The 20468-nt window shown below is 38.8% G+C and overlaps 1 protein-coding gene across 4 annotated transcripts in view; it reads left to right on the top strand.

Annotated features, from left to right (window-relative positions):
* Window positions 1-20468, top strand: part of LOC105485140 (schlafen family member 11) — a 32585-nt gene that overhangs the window by 6899 nt on the left and 5218 nt on the right. For 2 of the 4 annotated variants that reach the window (XM_011747347.3, XM_011747344.3), the window contains exons 2-4: window positions 5657-5814; window positions 9533-10599; window positions 12971-13099. In XM_011747347.3, the coding sequence (XP_011745649.2) occupies window positions 9552-10599; window positions 12971-13099 (1177 nt within the window). In that variant the 5' untranslated portion in view covers window positions 5657-5814; window positions 9533-9551. Of the gene's footprint in view, window positions 1-2818; window positions 3894-4691; window positions 5385-5656; window positions 5815-9532; window positions 10600-12970; window positions 13100-20468 lie in introns of those variants that run through there. The other 2 variants (XM_024793907.2, XM_011747346.3) reach the window with 2 other exon arrangements.

Below are 20468 nucleotides of genomic sequence, written 5' to 3'. Positions count from 1 at the left end.
TCCACTTTTTTTTCAAGATTTTTAGTTTCTTTGCGCTGGGTACGTAATTCCTCCTTTAGCTCTGAGAAATTTGATGGACTGAAGCCTTCTTCTCTCATCTCGTCAAAGTCATTCTCCGTCCAGCTTTGATCCGTTGCTGGCGATGAGCTGCGCTCCTTTGCCGGGGGAGATGCGCTCTTATTTTTTGAATTTCCAGCTTTTCTGCCCTGCTTTTTCCCCATCTTTGTGGTTTTATCTGCCTCTGGTCTTTGATGATGGTGATGTACTGATGGGGTTTTGGTGTAGGTGTCCTTCCTGTTTGATAGTTTTCCTTCTAACAGTCAGGACCCTCAGCTGTAGGTCTGTTGGAGATTGCTTGAGGTCCACTCCAGACCCTGTTTGCCTGGGTATCAGCAGCAGAGGCTGCAGAAGATAGAATATTTCTGAACAGCGAGTGTACCTGTCTGATTCTTGCTTTGGAAGCTTCCTCTCAGGGGTGTACTCCACCCTGTGAGGTGTGGGGTGTCAGACTGCCCCTAGTGGGGGATGTCTCCCAGTTAGGATACTCAGGGGTCTACTCCACCCTGTGAGGTGTGGGGTGTCAGACTGCCCCTAGTGGGGGATGTCTCCCAGTTAGGCTACTCAGGGGTCAGGGACCCACTTGAGCAGGGAGTCTGTCCCTTCTCAGATCTCAACCTCCATGTTGGGAGATCCACTGCTCTCTTCAAAGCTGTCAGACAGAGTCGTTTGCGTCTGCAGAGGTTTCGGCTGTGTTTGTTATTGCCCTGTCCCTAGAGGTGGAGTCTACAGAGACAGGCAGGTTTCCTTGAGCTGCTGTGAGCTCCACCCAGTTCGAGCTTCCCAGCCGCTTTGTTTACCTACTTAAGCCTCAGCAATGGCGGGCGCCCCTCCCCCAGCCTCACTGCTGCCTTGCCAGTAGATCACAGACTGCTGTGCTAGCAATGAGGGAGGCTCTGTGGGTGTGGGACCCTCCCGGCCAGGTGTGGGATATGATCTCCTGGTGTGCCTGTTTGCTTAAAGCGCAGTATTGGGGTGGGAGTTACCCGATTTTCCAGGTGTTGTGTGGCTCAGTTCCCCTGGCTAGGAAAAGGGATTCCCTTCCCCCTTGCGCTTCCCAGGTGAGGCAATGCCTCGCCCTGCTTCAGCTCTCGCTGGTGGGGCTGCAGCAGCTGACCAGCACCGATCGTCCGGCACTCCCCAGTGAGATGAACCCAGTACCTCAGTTGAAAATGCAGAAATCACCGGTCTTCTGTGTCGCTCACGCTGGGAGTTGGAGACTGGAGCTGTTCCTATTCGGCCATCTTGCTCCGCCATGCACATCATTTTCTTGATCCATTCATCTGGTGATGGATGCTTAGGGTGCTTCCAAATCTTAGCTATTGTAAACAGTGCTGCAAGAAACATAGGAGTGCAGATGTCTCTTGGATATATGATTTCCTTTCTTTTGGGTCAATACTTATGAGTAGAATTGCTGAATTTTGTGGTAACTCTATTTTTAGTTTTCTGAGGAACCTCCAAACTGTTATCCATAATAGTTGTACTAATTTACACTCCCACCAACACTGTATGAGTGTTCCCTTTTCTTCACATCCTTGCCAACATTTGTTATTGCCTGTCTTTTGGATAAAAACCATTTTAACTTGGATGAGATGATACCTCATTGTAGTTTGGATTTGCATTTTTCTGATGATCAGTGATGTTGAGCACCTTTTCACGTGCCTGTTTGACATTTGTCTTCTTTTGAGAAATGTCTATTCAAATCTTTTGCCCATTTTTCAACAGGATTATTGCATTTTTTCCTATAGAGTTGTTGGAGCTCCTGTTATATTCTGGTTATTACTCCCTTGTTGGATGTGTAGTTTGCAAATATTTCCTCCCATTTTGTGGGTTGTCTTTTCACTTTGTTGATTGTGTTCTTTGCTGTGCAGAAGCTTTTTAACTTGATGTGATCCCATTTGTCCATTTTTGTCCATTTTTGTTTTGGTTGCCTATGCTTATGGGGTATTGCTTAATGAATTTTTGCCCAGATCAATGTCCTGGAGATCTTCCCCAATGTTTACTTGTAGTAGTTTCACAGTGTGAGGTCTTAGATTTAAGTCTTTAACCCATTTTGATTTGATTTTTGTATGTGACAAGAGTTAGGAGTCTAGTTTCATTCTTCTGCAGATAGATACCCAGTTTTCCCAGTGCCATTTATTGAAGAGAATGTCTTTTCCCCAGTGTATGTTCTTGGCACCTTTGTGAAAAATGAGTTCACTGTAGGTGTGTGTATTTGTGTCTGGGTTCTCTATTCTGTTCCATTGGTCTGTGTGTCTGTTTTTATGTCAGTATCATGCCATTTTGGTTACTACAGTTCTGTAGTATAATTTGAAGTCAGGTAATGTGATTCCTCCAGTTTTGTTCTTTTTGCTTAGGATAGCTTTTGCTATTATAGTTCTTTTGTGGTTCTATATAAATTTTAGGATTTTTTTTCTGTTTCTGTGAAGAATGTCATTGGTATTTTAATAGAGATTGCAGTGAATCTGTAGATTGCTTTGAGAAGCATGGATATTTTAACAATATTGATTCTTCCAGTCCATGAACATGGACTATCTTTCCGTATTTTGGCTCTTCAATTTCTTTCATCATGATTTCACAGTTTTTATTGTAGAAATCTTTAATTTATTTGGTTAATTCCTAGGTATTTAATTTTATTTGTGGCTATTGTAAGTGGGATTACTTTTTTAATTTCTTTTTCAGATTGTTCACTGTTGGCATATAGAGATGCTATTGATTTTTGCATGTTGATTTTGTATCCTGCAACTTTACTGAATTTATCAGTTCTAATAGTTATCTGGTGTAGTCTTTAGGTTTCTTCCAAATATAAGATCATATCATTTGCAAACAGGGATAATTTGACTTCTTCCTTTCCAATTTAGATGCCCTGTATTTCTTTCTCTTGTCTAAGTGCTCTAGCTAGGATTTCTATGTTGAATAACAATGGTGAAAGTGAGGATCCTTATAGTGTTCCAGATCTTAGAAGAAAGGCTTTCAGTGTTTCCCCATTCAGTATGCTACTAGCTGTAGGTCTGTCGTATGTGGATTTTATTATGTTGTGGTATGTTCCTTCTATACCCAGTTTTTTGAGGGATTTTCCATGAAGGGGTAATGAGTTTTATTAAGTGCTTTTTCAGCATCAGTTGAAATCATATGGCTTTTGTCCTTCATTCTGTTGATATGATGTTTCACATTGACTGATTTGCATATGTTGAACCATCCTTGCATCCCTGGAATAAATAGCACTTAGTCATGATAAATGATCTTTTAAATGTATTGTTGAATTCAGTTTGCTAGTATTTTGCTGTAGTGTTTTTTTCTTTGATATGTCTTTGGTTTTGGTATCAGTAATACTGGCCTCATAGAATGAGTTTGGAAGTCTTCCCTCCTTCTCTATTTTTTGAATAGTTTGATAAGGTTGGTATTAGTTCTTCTTTAAATGTTTGGTACAATTCAGTGGTGAAGCCATCGGGTCCCAGGCTTTTCTTTGCTGGGAGACTTTTTATTATGGCTTTATTCTCATTACTTCTTATTGGTTTGTTCAGGTTTTGGATTTCTTTATGGTTCAATCTTGGTAGGTTGTATGTGTCTAAGAATTTATTTTCTCTAGATTTTACCATTTATTGGCATACAGTTGCTCATAGTAGCCACTAATGATCCTTTGAATTTCTGCAGTATCAGTTGTATTGTCTCCTTTTTCATCTCTGATTTCGTTTATTTGGGTATTCACCTTATTTTCTCAGGTAACCTGGGTAAAGGTTTGTCAATTTTGTTTGTCTTTTCAAACAACAAACAGGTAGTGAAGCCAGCCAAGCTGTGTTCTTTTCTTCAGAGTGGCAAGTTCCCTCAGGACCTAGGTGAGTTCATGGATGCTATCCAGGAGTCAGGGACTAGAGTAAGAAAACCTTAGAAATCTACCTGGTGTTCCATTCTACTGTGGCTGAGATGGCCCTCAAATCGTGAGACACAGTTCTTCCCACTCTTCCCTCCTTTTTCCACAGGCAGAGGAGATTACCCTGTGGCCATCATGACCATGGGTCCACAGGGAGTACTGTTAGCTATTGCTGATATTCACTTAAAGCCCAAGGGCTCTTTAGTCAGCTTGTGGTGAATGCTACCAGGTCTGGGACTCACTCTTCAGGACAGTGGACTACCCTCTGACCCAGGGCAGGTCCAGAAATGCTGTCCAAGAGCCTACTTGGTGCTCTACCCCTGTGGCTAAGCTGGTATATACGGTGCAAGACAAAGTCCCCTTTACTTTTCCCTCTGCTTTTCTCAAGCAAAGGTGTCTCTGCCTGTATGTGCCACAGCTGGGATTTTGCTGAGTCTCACCTGAAGCCAGCAGATTCTCACCCAAGACCCACGGCATATTACCTGGGTATCATTGCTGATTACCCAGGGACCAAGGGCTCTTTAGTCAGCAGGTGATAGATCCTGCCAGGACTGGGTCCTTCCCTTTAAGGCAGCAGTTTCCCTTCTGGCTCAGAGTGTGTCTAGAAGTGTACAGGAGATAGGGTCTGGAATGGGTGTCTCATGACCCTGACCAGTGTCCTATCCTACTGTGCCTGAGCTGACATCCAAGATGCAAGACAGAAGTCCTATTTAGTCTTCTCTCTTCTCTCCTCAAGTGGAAGGAAGTGATCTTTTTGGAGCTGAGAGCTGCACTATCTGGGGTTGGGAGGGGTGTGGTGCAAGCACTCTCTTAGTTGCTGCAGCTGGTATCTCAGTAGGTTGTGTGCCCTCCAAGCCTACTGGCTCTGAGCTCAGCTCAGCACTAGGACTTGCCTAGGAGTTTCAGTCCTTATGGCCTAGAATGCCTTTCAAGTTTATTTAGAGCACCATAGCACTTCAGCTACAGTGGCGAGGCTTGCTGGAACTCAGGTTTCAATTGCTGGATGGACAATTTCTATCTCACTAGGGCTGGTCCAAATTCTGCCTTCATGGGCAGGTATAAGATGGATTCAGCCTGGTTTTGCTTTTCACTGTAACAGGGCAGCACTGAGTTCAATGCAAAGTCTTAAAATCGCTGTGCCCTCCCTTTCCAAGCACACAGATTTCTCTGCACCACGTGGTCACTGTAGGAGAAGGGGGATGGTAGGTGGAGTCTTCTATTACACCACCTTGTTCTGCCCTCCCATTTCCCTTTCTGTTCAGTTTCTATCTGAGGCTAGCCAATCCCCTGTGATCTAGGGGAGATGGGTGGGAGGATGGAAGGAAAGGGGAAGTAAAACAAAAAATAAGAACCATCCAGAAGCATACAGAAAATTGGGCACCACTAGACAATTTGACATTGCAAAGTTTTCCCAGGCTAATTCCTCACCTTTTAGGGAGTTTGCTGAGCAAATTAGGTAAGCCTTCCTGGCAGGGGAGAAATGCACAGATGCTACCCACTCAGCCCCCTGCTTGGGGGTGGTTGTCCCCGCGTGTTCATGTCAGACTCACTGTTCCATCAGGGGTCCTACAGGACCCCTGGGGCATGGGGAGAAATGGGGACAGCTAATAAATGGAAATCATACGGCTAATAAATGGAAACCGTACAGCTAATAAATGGTGGAACTGGGATTTGAACCTAGGAAATCTGAGTCTTAATCCTTGAACTCTGCTACCTCTGTCTACATAGGTTTCTGTATACAGAGCCTTCAGGACTGCTTTTGGTGGAAAGAGAGCATGTGGTGCTAATTCACTGTGTTGGTGGGAACACTGGCTGCACTGAAAGGTTTGAGAAAGTTATCCTGTAAACCGACTAGAATCAGGTGCTTTTGTTTCTGAAGTGCTTTGGTAAGTGTCCTGAGTTTCTTTTCTTAATTCTTAATTTCTTATTAACTTAGTTTAATTTTATTTAGGATTTCAAATTTGTATGGGACAATATCTCTACCTTACAAAGAATGTGCAAGTGATGCTGATTATAATTCCTTTAATCCTAAGGAAACAGCTAGGGATAGAGCTCTCTAAGCCTTTTTTGCCTGCAAAAGAATCTAAGCAGATGGTGGAGTTGCTGTTTAAATACAGTTGCCAGTGAAAATCAGCATCTATTGGCTTTGACAATAAAGTTTATGGGGCAGAGAAAGTATTTAACTATGAAATCCCTATATATCAAAAGGAGTATTTTACAAATAACTTGATAAAAATGTTTCAATGGTCTTGGAATGCAGAATGGAATTTTGAGAAATATAAATTTGTAGGCAAGGGTCTAAAGTAGGCAAGATGGTAAGAATGTGGATGTGCCACCAGCCTTCCTTTTTTTTTTTTTGTTTTTTGAGACAGATTCTTACTTTGACTCCCAGGCTGGAGTACAGTGGCACGATCTTGGTTCACCACAATCTCATCTCGAGGGCTCAGGAGATTCTACCACCTCAGCCTCCTGAGTAGCTGGGACCACAGGTGAGCACCAGCACACCTGGCTAATTTTTGTATTTTTTGAGGAGATGGGATTTCACCATGATGCCCAGACTGGTCTCAAACTCCTAGGCTCAAGTGATCTGCCTGCCTCAGCCTCCCAAAGTGCTGGGATTATAGGCGTGAGCCACCGAACCTGGCCCAGCCTTCACTTTTATCTAACAAATTTCTTCTAAATGTCTTCATACCTCAGTCATCTCATTCCTTCTGTCACCTGCATCAACATCCACCTTATCTGTTCAGAGTTACTAGCACCCACTCAGACTTGTAATTTCAAGCCTTTAGTGTAGGATGGATTTTTGTAGGAAGGGAAAATAAGGCTGTGATAGTCTGCTTCTACATATTGTATATATCCTTGATGACTTCAAAATAGGTTATAAATATACTGATTGCTTTAAGTTTTATTTTATTTTAATAATTTTCCAATAATGATGCAAGGTATTTGTTGATTGTATTTAAAATATTTATTAAAAAAATAATTTTCAAATAATGATGTGAAGTATTTGTTGATTGTACTGGTTTTTTACAATTTCATTTTAAATAATAATTTTCAAATAATGATATCAGTTATTTGTTGATTATATTGATCTTTTTGAACAATTCTTAATCTTGATTATTCGTAATTTTTATTTCAAAGTTCACTCTCCTTCTTTTTTATTTCCCTTATTGAGACCTACAATCCATTCACCTTTTTACTTTGTTCCTGTCAATGAGATCCCTGCCACCCTCACTCCCTGACCTATTTGTCTTAGAATGCGTAGTCCAGATTTCAGTTACTTCCGTGATAAAATCCTACCCTTCCCCCGACTACCGTTTTAATTCGAAAGAGGATGACTTTTAAAAAATGTCGTAATAACTCAGAATTCCAGAAATGCAAAGAGAAGAAAACAACAAAAATTTATGTCCCACTCACCTCTGAGATGTATTTAGTACAGGTGCTTTTTCTTCTGAACTTATAGCATTGTATGTACAGCTAAAGGTTTCTTAATTCTCTAATCTCATTCTTTTCCATACTTATTTGTAACCTCTGTTAAAAAAAAAGTGCATCTTTATTCACGATGTTTTTCTCCTTTTACGAAACATAAACATATTTATTATGGTTTTTAAAATATTTTAATCTAAATGCTATTCTATTGTGTGTTATCTTCTGCAAACCTGCTTTTAAAATTTATCATGCTTTGTGAGTTTATCTATATTTATGCTTGAAGATATGATTTACTTATTTTGTCTGCTGTATTAATCCTTCATTGTAAGTTGTTTGTTTCCCATGTCAAATATCTATCTTGTTCTTTATAATGTCTGTTTCAAACTGTCTCTGTTCTGTTATTAAAATGTTTTTGTCAGCTGGGCATTGTGGCTCACGCCTAATCCCTAGCACTTTGGGAGGCCAAGGCAGGGGTATTGCTTGAGCCGGAGTTTGAGACCCACCTGGGCAACATGGGGAGACCCCCATCTCTACAAAAAAAAAATTTTTTTTAAGAATTAGCTGGGTATAGTTGCTGTGCGCCTGTAGTCCCAGCTACTCGGGAGGCTGAGGTGAGAGCATTGCTTGAGCCCCAGAGTTTGAGGCTGCAGTAAGCTGTGACTGCACTCCAGCCTGGATGACAGAGTGAGACCCCATCTCACACACACAAAATGTTTTTGTCTTGTTTTTATACCAAGTGCCTCTGTCTCAGGGAGTGACTTTATTTTCTACCTCAAAGAGAAAAGTGAAGCTATCAGAAGGGGACTCTTTCAGCTTCCTCCCACCAAAGCGATACGCCTACCTTTCGCCCATGCCAGTTATCTCCGTTTCTCCTCCTCCTGACCTTCTTCTGCATCCTGGATCACCTTCCTTCCTTACCTCTCTTTTCAGGGCCTTCATTGTCTCAATCATCCTAACTTCCTTCTATCTCTTTAAATTTTCACTTCCCTACTAGCTTCTTCCCATCTAAATATGTTTAGACCTTTCCCATCTTAATAAAATTCTTTAGCTTCTTCTTTTCCTCCAGCTACATTTCTTTTTACCTCTCTCCTTTATAGCTTCATATAGTGAACAAGTTGTATATATGTGGTGATACTATTTCCTAACCTCCCATTCATTCTTTGACTCATTGTGAAATGGACAGTTAATATAGATTCCTTTACTAAACACCTGTGAACCAAAGCATAGTGTTAAATCCTTTTTGAGAATTATTCTCAATTAATCCTCATAATAACAGGCATATTAAGGTGGATGCACCATGTTTTATAGGTAAGAAAACAGAGTTAGAAAGATTAAATATCTAGGTTAATGTTACAATACATTTAATGACAAGTGGAATTCAAGCCATCTCCATTAACTCTAGTCTCTAAGACCTTAGCCTGTGATTTATTGCCTCCTGGTGCCCACTGCCCAGGTGTCTGAACAGCATTTTTCAAAGTCACCAATAACCTTAATTTTACTAAACCTAATAACACGTTCGAGTCATCACCTAGCTGTACCTGTCAGCAGTATTAGACACCTTGGCTCTGTCACGCCCCACCTTTGCAGCCTCCGTTTTTCATTATATCATAGATCTGAGACCTCTGCGCAGGTGATTTTGTTTGGGCTTCCTTAATACCATATACCCTTGGTTTTTCTCCTACCTCTGGTTTTTCACAGTCAGTCCTTTCTACAGTCTCCTTTTCAATGTTGTCTTCTTTTACTCATCCCCTAAAGTCAATGTTCACTGGAACATCAACAATCTAAACTGAGATAGTCTCATTCCATTGTACACATGCCCTTCATGTGATCCACCGCTTCCATTCTTCAATGCTGATAACTTCACCCAGCCAATTCAAAGGCATCCTTCAGGTCTTGATTAAATGTCACCTTTGCCTTGGAAGTCTTGTTGAACCATCGTCTCCAGATTCGTTTAGATACCCCTTTAGTGTATTTTTTTCTCATAACTCATATAATACATGATGTTAAATGCTAATTTCATTAGCACCCTTCCTTGCCAACCATTCTCCTCCTAAAGAGAAGGGATTGCTCCTGTTTTGCTTGCTAGTTTATTGCCTTCTCTCAGCACATATTAGACAGAAAATAATATATTAATAAATGAATTGCATGCATGTAACAATTCATGTCTTCTAATAGTTTCAGCTGTGAGTTCAACATGGAGGCAAATCAGTGCTCCCTGGTGGTGGAACCATCTTACCCAGACCTGGTCATCAATGTAGGAGAAGTGACCCTTGGAGAAGAAAACAGAAACAATCTGCAGAAAGTTCAGAGAGACCAAGAGAAGGAGAGAGTTTTACGGGCTGCATGTGCTTTATTAAACTCAGGAGGAGGAGTGATTCGGATGGCCAAGAAGGATGAGCATCTCGTGGACATGGGGCTGGATTTAGAAATGTCTTTGAGAGACCTTATTCAGTCTTCAGATTTGCAGGCTTTCTTTGAGACCAAGCAACAAGGAAGGTGTTTTTACATTTTTGTTAAATCTTGGAGCAGTGGCCTTTTATCTGAAGATGGCTCTGTCAAGCCCCGCCTTTGCAGCCTCCGTTCTTCATTACGCCGTAGATCTCAGACATCTATACTTCTCATGAACTCAAGAGAGGCATTTTGTTTCCTGAAGAAAAAGAAAAATGCAAAAATCTTGGAAGAAGGACCTTTTCACAAAGTTCACAAGGGTATACACCAAGAGCTCCGTAACTCAGATCCTGCTGACCCAATTTTCCAAAAAGACTATCTCGAATATGGTGAAATCCTACCTTTTCCTGAGTCTCAATCAGTAGAGTTTAAACAGTTCTCTACAAAACACATCCAAGAATATGTAAAAAAGATAATTCCAGAATACGTCCCTGCATTTGCAAACACTGATGGAGGCTATCTTTTTATTGGAGTGGATGATAAGAGTAAGAAAGTTCTGGGATGTGCAAAAAAAAATGTTGACCCTGACTCTTTGAGAAGTGAAATAGTAAAAACAATACACAAACTACCTTGTGTTCATTTTTGCAAAGCCCAGTGCCAGATAACCTTCACACTCAAAATTGTGGATGTGTTAGCTAAGGGAGAGCTACATGGTTATGCTTGTATGATCAGAGTAGAGCCATTTTGCTGTGCAGTGTTCTCTGAAGCTCCCAATTCATGGATAGTGGAGGACAAGTACGTCTGCAGCCTGACAACTGAGAAATGGGTAGGCATGATGACAGACACAGATCCAGGTAAGAGGGAGAAAGCTCCTCCCTTCCTGTCCTTTCTACATCCTTGGGACCTCCCATATTAAATTTTCCTTTGCTGCCTATGACTTTGAATATCTTACATCCACCAAACACTTTATTTTGAATCCCCAAGTATCCTACTTTTCATACATGAGAAAATTTTGTTGGGTGATTAGAAACCTAACTCACATGTCTATAAGTGGTGATTTTCTACATTCGTAACTGAACAGAAAATTATTTGAGAATGGCCACCCTTGCAGTGGTGTACTGGAATGGCTCTTACTGGCTTTAGAATCAATTATTAAATTTTCAGGAATTTTTGAGGTAGTTGTTAAACACAGTTATTACTAAAAATTAGGTTTTATATTCTTGCACCTAAATAAATTGTATCAGAAACAAATGTAATAAATTCAAACTCACCACTTCCTAATTATTTGCTACATTTTACCATTATCTTTGCTTGAGAGATTATTTACATCTATTGTATCTTTGTGGTAGTAATACTATAAAATGGAGTGCTATTGTGCATTGCTTTCCAACGCTGTATTTAGTGATAATCCATCAGGAGCTTGAAATTGTCTGTGGTGGGAAGATTTATAACACCGAAACTGGCAGTTGGCTATGAACGAGGGATCTCTTCTCAACTAGATCTGTTTATCAAACCATCACCAGCATAGTACTGCTTTCTGGGGTTGCTTGTTTGAAGTATTAAAAGTCCTTTGGGCTGGGCTCGGTGGCTCATGCCTCTAATCCCAGCATTTTGGGAGGTCGAGGTGAGTAGATCACCTGAGCAGGAGTTCAAGACCAACATGGCGAAAGCCTATCTCTACTGAAAATAGAAAAATTAGTCAAACGTGGTGGTGTGTGCCTGTGGTCCCAGCTACTTGGGAGGCTGAAGCAGGAGAATTGCTTGAACCTGGGAGGAGGAGGTTGCAGTGAGCCGAAATTGTGCCACTGCACTGCACTCTAGGTGATAGAGGAAGACTCTGTCTAAAAAAAAAAAATCCCTTTAGATTGAAGTTTGCTATCACCTCATAATAGTACCCTGCCTAAATTAAGATGTAGTTTATCTCTTGATCCTTGAGGACATTGTTGATTTTGTAGCTCAGGAAAATTTGAAAGCAGCTCAGAGCCAAGCGTGGTGACTGACGCTTATAATTCCAGCACTTTGGGAGGCCGAGGTGGGAGGATCACTTGAGCCCCAGAGTTTGAGGCTGCAGTGAGCCATGATTACACCAGTGCACCCCAGCATGGGTGAGAGTGAGACCCTGTCTCAAAACTAAAAGAATGTATTTCAGGGTGAGGAGGGTCATGGGGATAGAGGTGTATTCAAGGTTTGTCCTCAGCACCCTTTCATATTGTTCTGTGTCTCTGTTTATCCTGTTGATATTTTGCCTTTTCTTCCACTCATCACCATGTATCCATTATGCTCTATGCCAGCAGCTATAATCTGCTCTACCCCTCTGCTCCTAACAGTTTGAAATATTTCTTGCCTTGCATCACTACTGCTTCCCAAACATATTTCTGTATATACCCCATCATGCTATAATTTGGCAGGCTGCTGGGCTATCTCAGTGTCTCTGGAACACCTGAGAACACCCTAAGCCTGTAGAAATACAGAGAGAACATAAAAACTGGGACACAGTCTTCTGAGTAAAGTGGATGTGTACTTGGAAAGGAGATGTTATAAAGCCGATTCCAATCTCCAAAGCACATGAAAAAGTTAATGCACTCTATAACGTCCTTTGATTTCACACAGTGTCTCATTTTAACATCAGGAATAAGCATAGGTGTCAGAATGTCGCCCAGGCTGGAGTGCAGTGGCACGATCATAGTCCACTGCAGCCTTGAACTCCTGGGCTCAAGTGGTCCTCTCACTTCAGTCTCTTGAGTAGCTGAGACTACAGGCATGAGCTACTGTGCCCAAGCTCTAAGCTATTTTTTAAGTGTGAGTAACGGTGATTGCAAATCAGTGATGAGATGATATTTAACAGGGATGAGAGTTGGGTTCAGGAGAGGTGGTAACGGTTGGAGAGGGGATGTAAAATAAGATACATGCACAGACAGCAGTACTAAAAGAATGTGCTAGGTATCATAAGAGGTGTGCAAACAAAATGCTGTCCTGATACAGAGAACGAAGAATTACACTGAATGGAGCAATACATTTAAACTTCCAAATAATGGCTTTTCAGGGTGGGTTTTGGCAACCTTGATATGCAATAAAGGCACTTATCTAGACAGTGAGTGGAGAGTTATTTTGATATTATCTCTCAAGTCACACTATTTAGAAAGTCACACATTCCACCTACTGATAAGGCCTCTTTCAGTATGAAGAGATTAACATGTCAGAATAATGTGAATTTTCTTTCTTAAGATCTTCTACAGTTGTCTGAAGATTTTGAATGTCAGCTGAGTCTATCTAGTGGGCCTCCCCTTAGCAGACCGGTGTACTCCAAGAAAGGCCTTCAACATAAAAAGGAACTCCAGCAACTTTTATTTTCAGGTAATTATGGTTTGTCTTCTCAACACCAGCCAGTTTCTATGTCAGGATAAAGGGAGATTAAACTGTTTTATTTGTTTTGTAAAGTCCTGAAAGTGCTCTGCAAACCCATAGATAAGACGTGATGATGTTACAATCCTCTTGGTGATAAGTGGTTTAGAAATGAACCCTCACTGACCCCACTGGCTAAGGGAGTACCACACATAGAATCCAGGAACATTATTTCCCTTAAAGATTATTTGTTCTTGTAGTTCCCAACTCTGGCTGATCATCAGTGTTTCTGGTCATTTTTAAAAGGACACATATCTGGGTTCCTCCTCCACTCATAACAAGTTGGAATACCTGGGAAGAGTGGCTTGCAATGTGCACTTTTCTCAAACTACCCTCATGATTTTATGCTAATCTAGATTGGAAAACTTTTATCTAGTCAAACTAGTCATACACTGCACCAGAGAGCAGCCAAAAAACTGCCTACCCTTGCCAGATTTTCCAGAGGAGTGGTGGTTGTAAATATGAGAAAAGAATATAAATCTAGGTCAAGATGGAAAACAAAACATTTAAAATGGAGATGGATTATGCATTTCTTCCCATGTTTTGGGTTTAGGACAATCATGTAGCAGCACAAACACAATAATTCAGGACCAAGGTCAACGCCTTTTCTCTACTCTTATCCCTTGCTCCCATGATAGGCTTTGTTTAGGAATCCATTGCTGTCTTCTTTGTAGAATCCCAGAGAGGGAAAACCACTTGCCTAAATCTGTGCAGTAAGTCAGTGGCTTATCTGGCACTGTAATTGATACATAAATGTCCTATATATGTGTAAATATCTGTCAAGGATCATTAAATTAATAGATAATGATTGCCCCATTACAATTTCATTTTTTCCCTTATCCAAGGTCCTTGCATTCATTTACGTATCAAACTTATATTTTAGAAACTGTCCACAATAAACAATGTAATCTAAGAGTAAACCTATTAAGCACTGCTAATCATTTTTTAAGCTCAATAGATTCATTTTAGTAGAGCTTATTACCATGGAATAAATTATAACTAAGACAAAATAATAAGCTATATGCCCATAGAGGAGCAGCCTATTATTCTGGTATTAAAAAAATCAATTTTCTAAAACTTCTACCAAACTTTTGAAGAATAGGCATATTTTAGACTATTTGCATTGTTCTAGATTCATAGAAAAATAACAAAAATTCCCAAGTCATTGTTTTTTGAGACAGGGTCTTGCTCTGTCACCCAGGTTGGAGTGCAGTGGTGTGATCATAGCTCACTGCAACCTTAAACTCCTGAGCTCAAGTGATCCTCTAACCTCAGTCTCTTGAGAAGCTAAGACTATAGGCATGAGTTACTGTGTCCAACCCTAAGCTATTTTTTAAGTGTGAGAAATAGTAATTATAAAACTTGTTAAAGATAGAAAAAAAAGAAAAAAACTCAGACTAATCTTACTTATTAATGAGGATGCAAAGACAGAATTCCAGAAATACAAGGATGTATCAGCATTTGGAGAGTTAATGTAATTCATCATTTCTATGTATCTATGCAGATAAATTATATATTTGTCTTCTAATACATCAAAAAGGCATTTGTAAAGCTCAATACATGTTGTTTTTTTAAAGGTCCTCAACAAAACAGTAACCTATAAATAGTGCTTTAATATTATATTTATATTTACATATATATATGTATATATATCCACCAAGAACATCATGTTAATTGGGAGAGATTATAGGCATTCTATTAAATTCAGGAACAAAACAGCCACTTGCATATTACAAGTACAATGTCATATTAATTGACCAATACAGTTAGATAAGAGAAAGAAATTAGAGGGATTAAATGGAAGAAGATAGGACTATATATCTGGAGAACTCATGAGAATCAAATGAAAAGCTACTGTAAACAGTAAAAGAATTCAGAATGAATATAAGTACTTATATTAGTATTATAAGAAAACTATAAAAATTAATATGCAGAATTCAGTATCTTTAATATAACGTATAATGAAAGAAAACACCCAATTTCCAATAACAACAAAAAGGTAAAATATCTGCAATAAACCTATCTAAAGCAAAAGTTAAATTAATATTGAAGGACACAGAAGCATAAGTGAATCAAGGAATGTTATGTACTTTGAAGGAAGAATCATCATCACAAAGTTGTCAATTCTGAAATTATTTTATATATCAATTTTAAAAGAGATTATTTAAATCTAAACATAAAAACTAAATGAGCAAGAACAGGTGGAAAATTAAAACCTGAAAAACAAGACAGGCTATCTATAAATAACATATATTATTTATAGATATATAAATACATATAATATATAATTATATAACTATAATATATAGATGTAAAAAATATATTATATATCTATATATTATGTAAATAAGTATACATTTTTATTTTATTATTTCATATTTATATGTTATATACTTATATTATTTATGTATAATATATTATTTATATATATTTAAATATATAGTATATATATAAAAATAATAAAAAGAGTTGTATTGGCATGTAATTAGTATATATATATAAGTAATAAAAAGAGTTGTATTGGCATGTAATTAGACCAAAGTTATGGAATGTAGGATCTGGAAATACACAGAAACATAAATTAAAATTTAGTTTATCATGAAACTGGCCTTGCAAATAAGTAGAGAAAAACAGAAATGTTCATAAATATATAGGGTAGCTTGGTGGCAATTAACTTTTTAAAAGATGAATTCATACTTTACTTCATATACTAATATAAACTCCAAATGGATCAAGAATTTAAAACAAAAAGCCAGAAAAGTTCTAGAAGAAAACATAGGCAAACATCTTTATAATTTTTGCTTTAGACTTAAAAATATCAAGATTCAAAATCTGTGAACCATAAAAGACTGATATATATCACTGCATACAAATAAGTATTGTGCATGACTAAAGCCACTAAGAACAAAGTCAAGTGACCATGATCAAGTAGAAAAAATATTTGCAACCCATATCACAACCAAAGGGCCAGTGTCTCTAACATATAAAGAGCTTCCAGAAGTTGATAAGGACACACACACACACACACACAGACACACACACACACACACACAAACAGAAAAATCAACAAAGATAGTCCAGAGAAAATAAAATTCATACAGCTCTGAAACATTCGAAAAGATGCTAAATATTAATCAAAATAAGAGACATGTAAATTAAAAGGAGATATTATTTCCATCTACTAGATTGTTAAAAAATGAAAAAACCTGACATTATCTCTTATTTGCTAGATTGTGGGGAAACACACCTTCTTGTACATTGCTAGTGGGAGTCCATATTCGTACAACTCCATTGGAGGACAATTTGGCAATATATTAATATATTGGAATCACAAATGTATTTAACTTTTGGGATTTTATTGTGTGTGTGTGTGTGTGTGTATGCTACATATGCTTGCATACATACCAGACATACAAGGTTACTCGCTGTAGTGTTAACATAATAGCAAAAGATTGGGGGGAAAACTAAAGGGCCCATCAATAGGGACTGGTCAAGCAAGATATGGTACATCCATATCTGTGTTAGATAGCTGTAAGAAAAGAATAAGAAATTGTGCATTGATACAGAAAGATCTCCACAATACATTGCTAAGTGAAGAAAAGTAGTTGCTGAGTGGTTTGCTACCTGTTGGGAAAGAAAGGGCAGAATATTTGTTTGTATTTGCATAAAGCAATTTCGGAAGAGTAGGCAAGAAACTTAAAAGTGTCTGTGATAAGGGAGAAGGGTGAGATTGGGAAGGCAGGATATTAAGAAATGGGAGTAGGAGTGTTTGGGTATTTGGTATAGGAATATATTAACCAAAGTTTTTTTTTAAATGACATTTTTCACTTTTGGAACATTGTTATTGTTATTAGATTTTGAACATTAATAGTGGTAAACAAATTATGTTTATAGTTTTACAAATAGATTCCAGATATTAAGAATAAAGATGTTCTGGTTTTTTGAAAAGATCAACAAAATTGATAGGCCACTAGCAAGACTAATAAAAAAGAAAAGAGAGATCAAATAGACGCAATGAAAAATCATAAAGGGGATATCACCACTGACCCCAGAGAAATACAAACTACCATCAGAGAATACTGTAAACATCTCTATGCAAATAAACTAGAAAACCTAGAAGAAATGGATAATTTCCTGGACACTTACACTCTCCCAAGACTAAACCAGGAAGAAATTGAATCCCTGAATAGACCAATAGTAGGCTCTGAAATTGAGGCAACAATTAATAGCCTACCAACCAAAAAAAGTCCAGGACCAGAATGATTCACAGCCGAATTCTACCAGAGGTACAAGGAAGAGCTGGTACCATTCCTTCTGAAACTATTCCAATCAATAGAAAAAGAGGGAATCCTCCCTAACTCATTTTATGAGACCAACATCATCCTGATACCAAAGCCTGGCAGAGACAAAACAAAAAAAGAATTTTAGACCAATATCCCTGATGAACATCGATGCAAAAATCCTCAATAAAATACTGGCAAACCAAATCCAGCAGCACATCAAAAAGCTTACCCACCATGATCAAGTGGGCTTCATCCCTGGGATGCAAGGCTGGTTCAACATACGCAAATTAATAAACATAATCCAGCCTATAAACAGAAGCAAAGACAAAACCCACATGATTATCTCAATAGATGCAGAAAAGGCCTTTGATAAAATTCAACAGCCCTTCATGCTAAAAACTCTCAATAAATTCGGTATTGATGGAATGTATCTCAAAATAATAAGAGCTATTTATGACAAACCCACAGCCAATATCATACTGAATGGGCAAAAACTGGAAGCATTCCCTTTGAAAACTGGCATAAGACAGGGATGCCCTCTCTCACCACTCCTATTCAACATAGTGTTGGAAGTTCTGGCTAGGGCAATCAGGCAAGAGAAAGAAATCAAGGGTACTCAGTTAGGAAAAGAAGAAGTCAAATTGTCACTGTTTGCAGATGACATGATCGTATATTTAGAAAACCCCATTGTCTCAGCCCAAAATCTCCTTAAGCTGATAAGCAACTTCAGCAAAGTCTCAGGATACAAAATTAATGTGCAAAAATCACAAGCATTCTTATACACCAGTAACAGACAAACAGAGAGCCAAATCATGAATGAACTCCCTTTCACAATAGCCTCAAAGAGAATAAAATACCTAGGAATCCAACTTACAAGGGATGTAAAGGACCTCTTCAAGGAGAACTACAAACCACTGCTCAGTGAAATAAAAGAGGACACAAACAAATGGAAGAACATACCATGCTCATGGATAGGAAGAATCAATATGGTGAAAATGGCCATACTGCTCAAAGTAATTTATAGATTCAATGCCATCCCCATTAAGCTACCAATGACTTTCTTCACAGAAATGGAAAAAACTGCTTTAAAGTTCATATGGAACCAAAAAAGAACCCGCATTGCCAAGACAATCCTAAGCCAAAAGAACAAAGCTGGAGGCATCATGCTACCTGACTTAAAACTATACTACAAAGCTACAGTAACCAAAACAACATGGTACTGGTACCAAAACAGCATGGTACTGGTACCAAAACAGAGATATAGACCAATGGAACAGAACAGAGCCCTCAGAAATAATACCACGCATCTACAGCCATCTGATCTTTGACAAACCTGACAAAAACAAGAAGAAATGGGGAAAGGATTCCCTATTTAATAAGTGGTGCTGGGAAAATTGGCTAGCCATACGTAGAAAGCTGAAACTGGATCCTTTCCTTACTCCTTATATGAAAATTAATTCAAGATGGATTAGAGACTTAAATGTTAGACCTAAAACCATAAAAACCCTAGAAGAAAACCTAGGTAATACCATTCAGGACATAGGCATGGGCAAGGACTTCACATCTAAAACACCAAAAGCAACGGCAACAAAAGCCAAAATTGACAAATGGGATCTAATTAAACTAAAGAGCTTCTGCACAGCAAAAGAAACTACCATCAAAGTGAACAGGCAACCTACAGAATGGGAGAAAATTTTTGCAATCTACTCATCTGACAAAGGGCTAATATCCAGAACCTACAAAGAACTCAAACAAATTTACAAGAAAAAGCAAATAACTCCATCAAAAAGTGGGCAAAGTATATGAGCAGACACTTCTCAAAAGAAGACATTCATACAGCCAACAGACACATGAAAAAATGCTCTTCATCACTCGCCATCAGATAAATGCAAATCAAAACCACAATGAGATACCGTCTCACACCAGTTAGAATGGCAATCATTAAAAAATCAGGAAACGACAGGTGCTGGAGAGGATGTGGAGAAATAGGAACACTTTTACACTGTTGTTGGGACTGTAAACTAGTTCAACCATTGTGGAAAACAGTGTGGTGATTCCTCAAGGATCTAGAACTAGAAATACCATTTGACCCAGCCATCCCATTACTGGGTATATACCCAAAAGATTATAAATCACGCTGCTATAAAGACACATGCACACGTATGTTTATTGCAGCACTATACACAATAGCAAAGACTTGGAATCAACCCAAATGTCCATCAGTGACAGACTGGATTAAGAAAATGTGGCACAATACACCATGGAATACTATGCAGTCATAAAAAATGATGAGTTTGTGTCCTTTGTAGGGACATGGATGCAGCTGGAAACCATCATTCTCAGCAAACTATTGCAAGAACAGAAAACCAAACACCGCATGTTCTCACTCATAGGTGGGAATTGAACAATGAGATCACTTGGACACAGGAAGGGGAACATCACACACCGGGGCCTATTGTGGGGAGGGGACAAGTGGGAGGGATAGTATTAGGATATATACCTAATGTAAATGACAAGTTAATGGGTACAGCACACTAACATGGCACACGTATACATATGTAACAAACCTGCACGTTGTGCACATATACCCTAGAACTTAAAGTATAATAATAAAAAAATTAAAAAAAGCAATAAAGATGTTCTTAGCACATTAATTATTAGCATTGATTGACAATAAATTAGGTTCGGATTCAATGCTGTCAGTGCTTCTCTTGGAATAAATGCAATGATTGTCTCAAATAGAAATTTTGTCTGTAATGGGGTTACTGGCACTAAAGATATTCAGGGCCTGGTGTAGCAGATCAGAATCAGCCAGTCCCAGTGTTCTTCCTCTTGGTGTCCTAAACCTTTAGGCTCCCTCACCTGATTGATTTCTTATGGTTTGAGAACAACTGCCCTGGACCCTTAACTGCTGTTTCTAAAGATTCCCTAGATCCATGGTTGAAATTAGTTCCCAGAATGGATACGAGGTGGGAGCTCCAAGGACAGAAGGATGAATATGGGAGTTCTGGGGAGGATGAGGAGTTTATCAAGTGATC

The sequence above is a fragment of the Macaca nemestrina genome, chromosome 17 (assembly GCF_043159975.1).
Source record: "Macaca nemestrina isolate mMacNem1 chromosome 17, mMacNem.hap1, whole genome shotgun sequence".
Classification (NCBI taxonomy): domain Eukaryota; kingdom Metazoa; phylum Chordata; class Mammalia; order Primates; family Cercopithecidae; genus Macaca; species Macaca nemestrina.
This window is presented reverse-complemented; position numbering and strand designations above follow the sequence as displayed.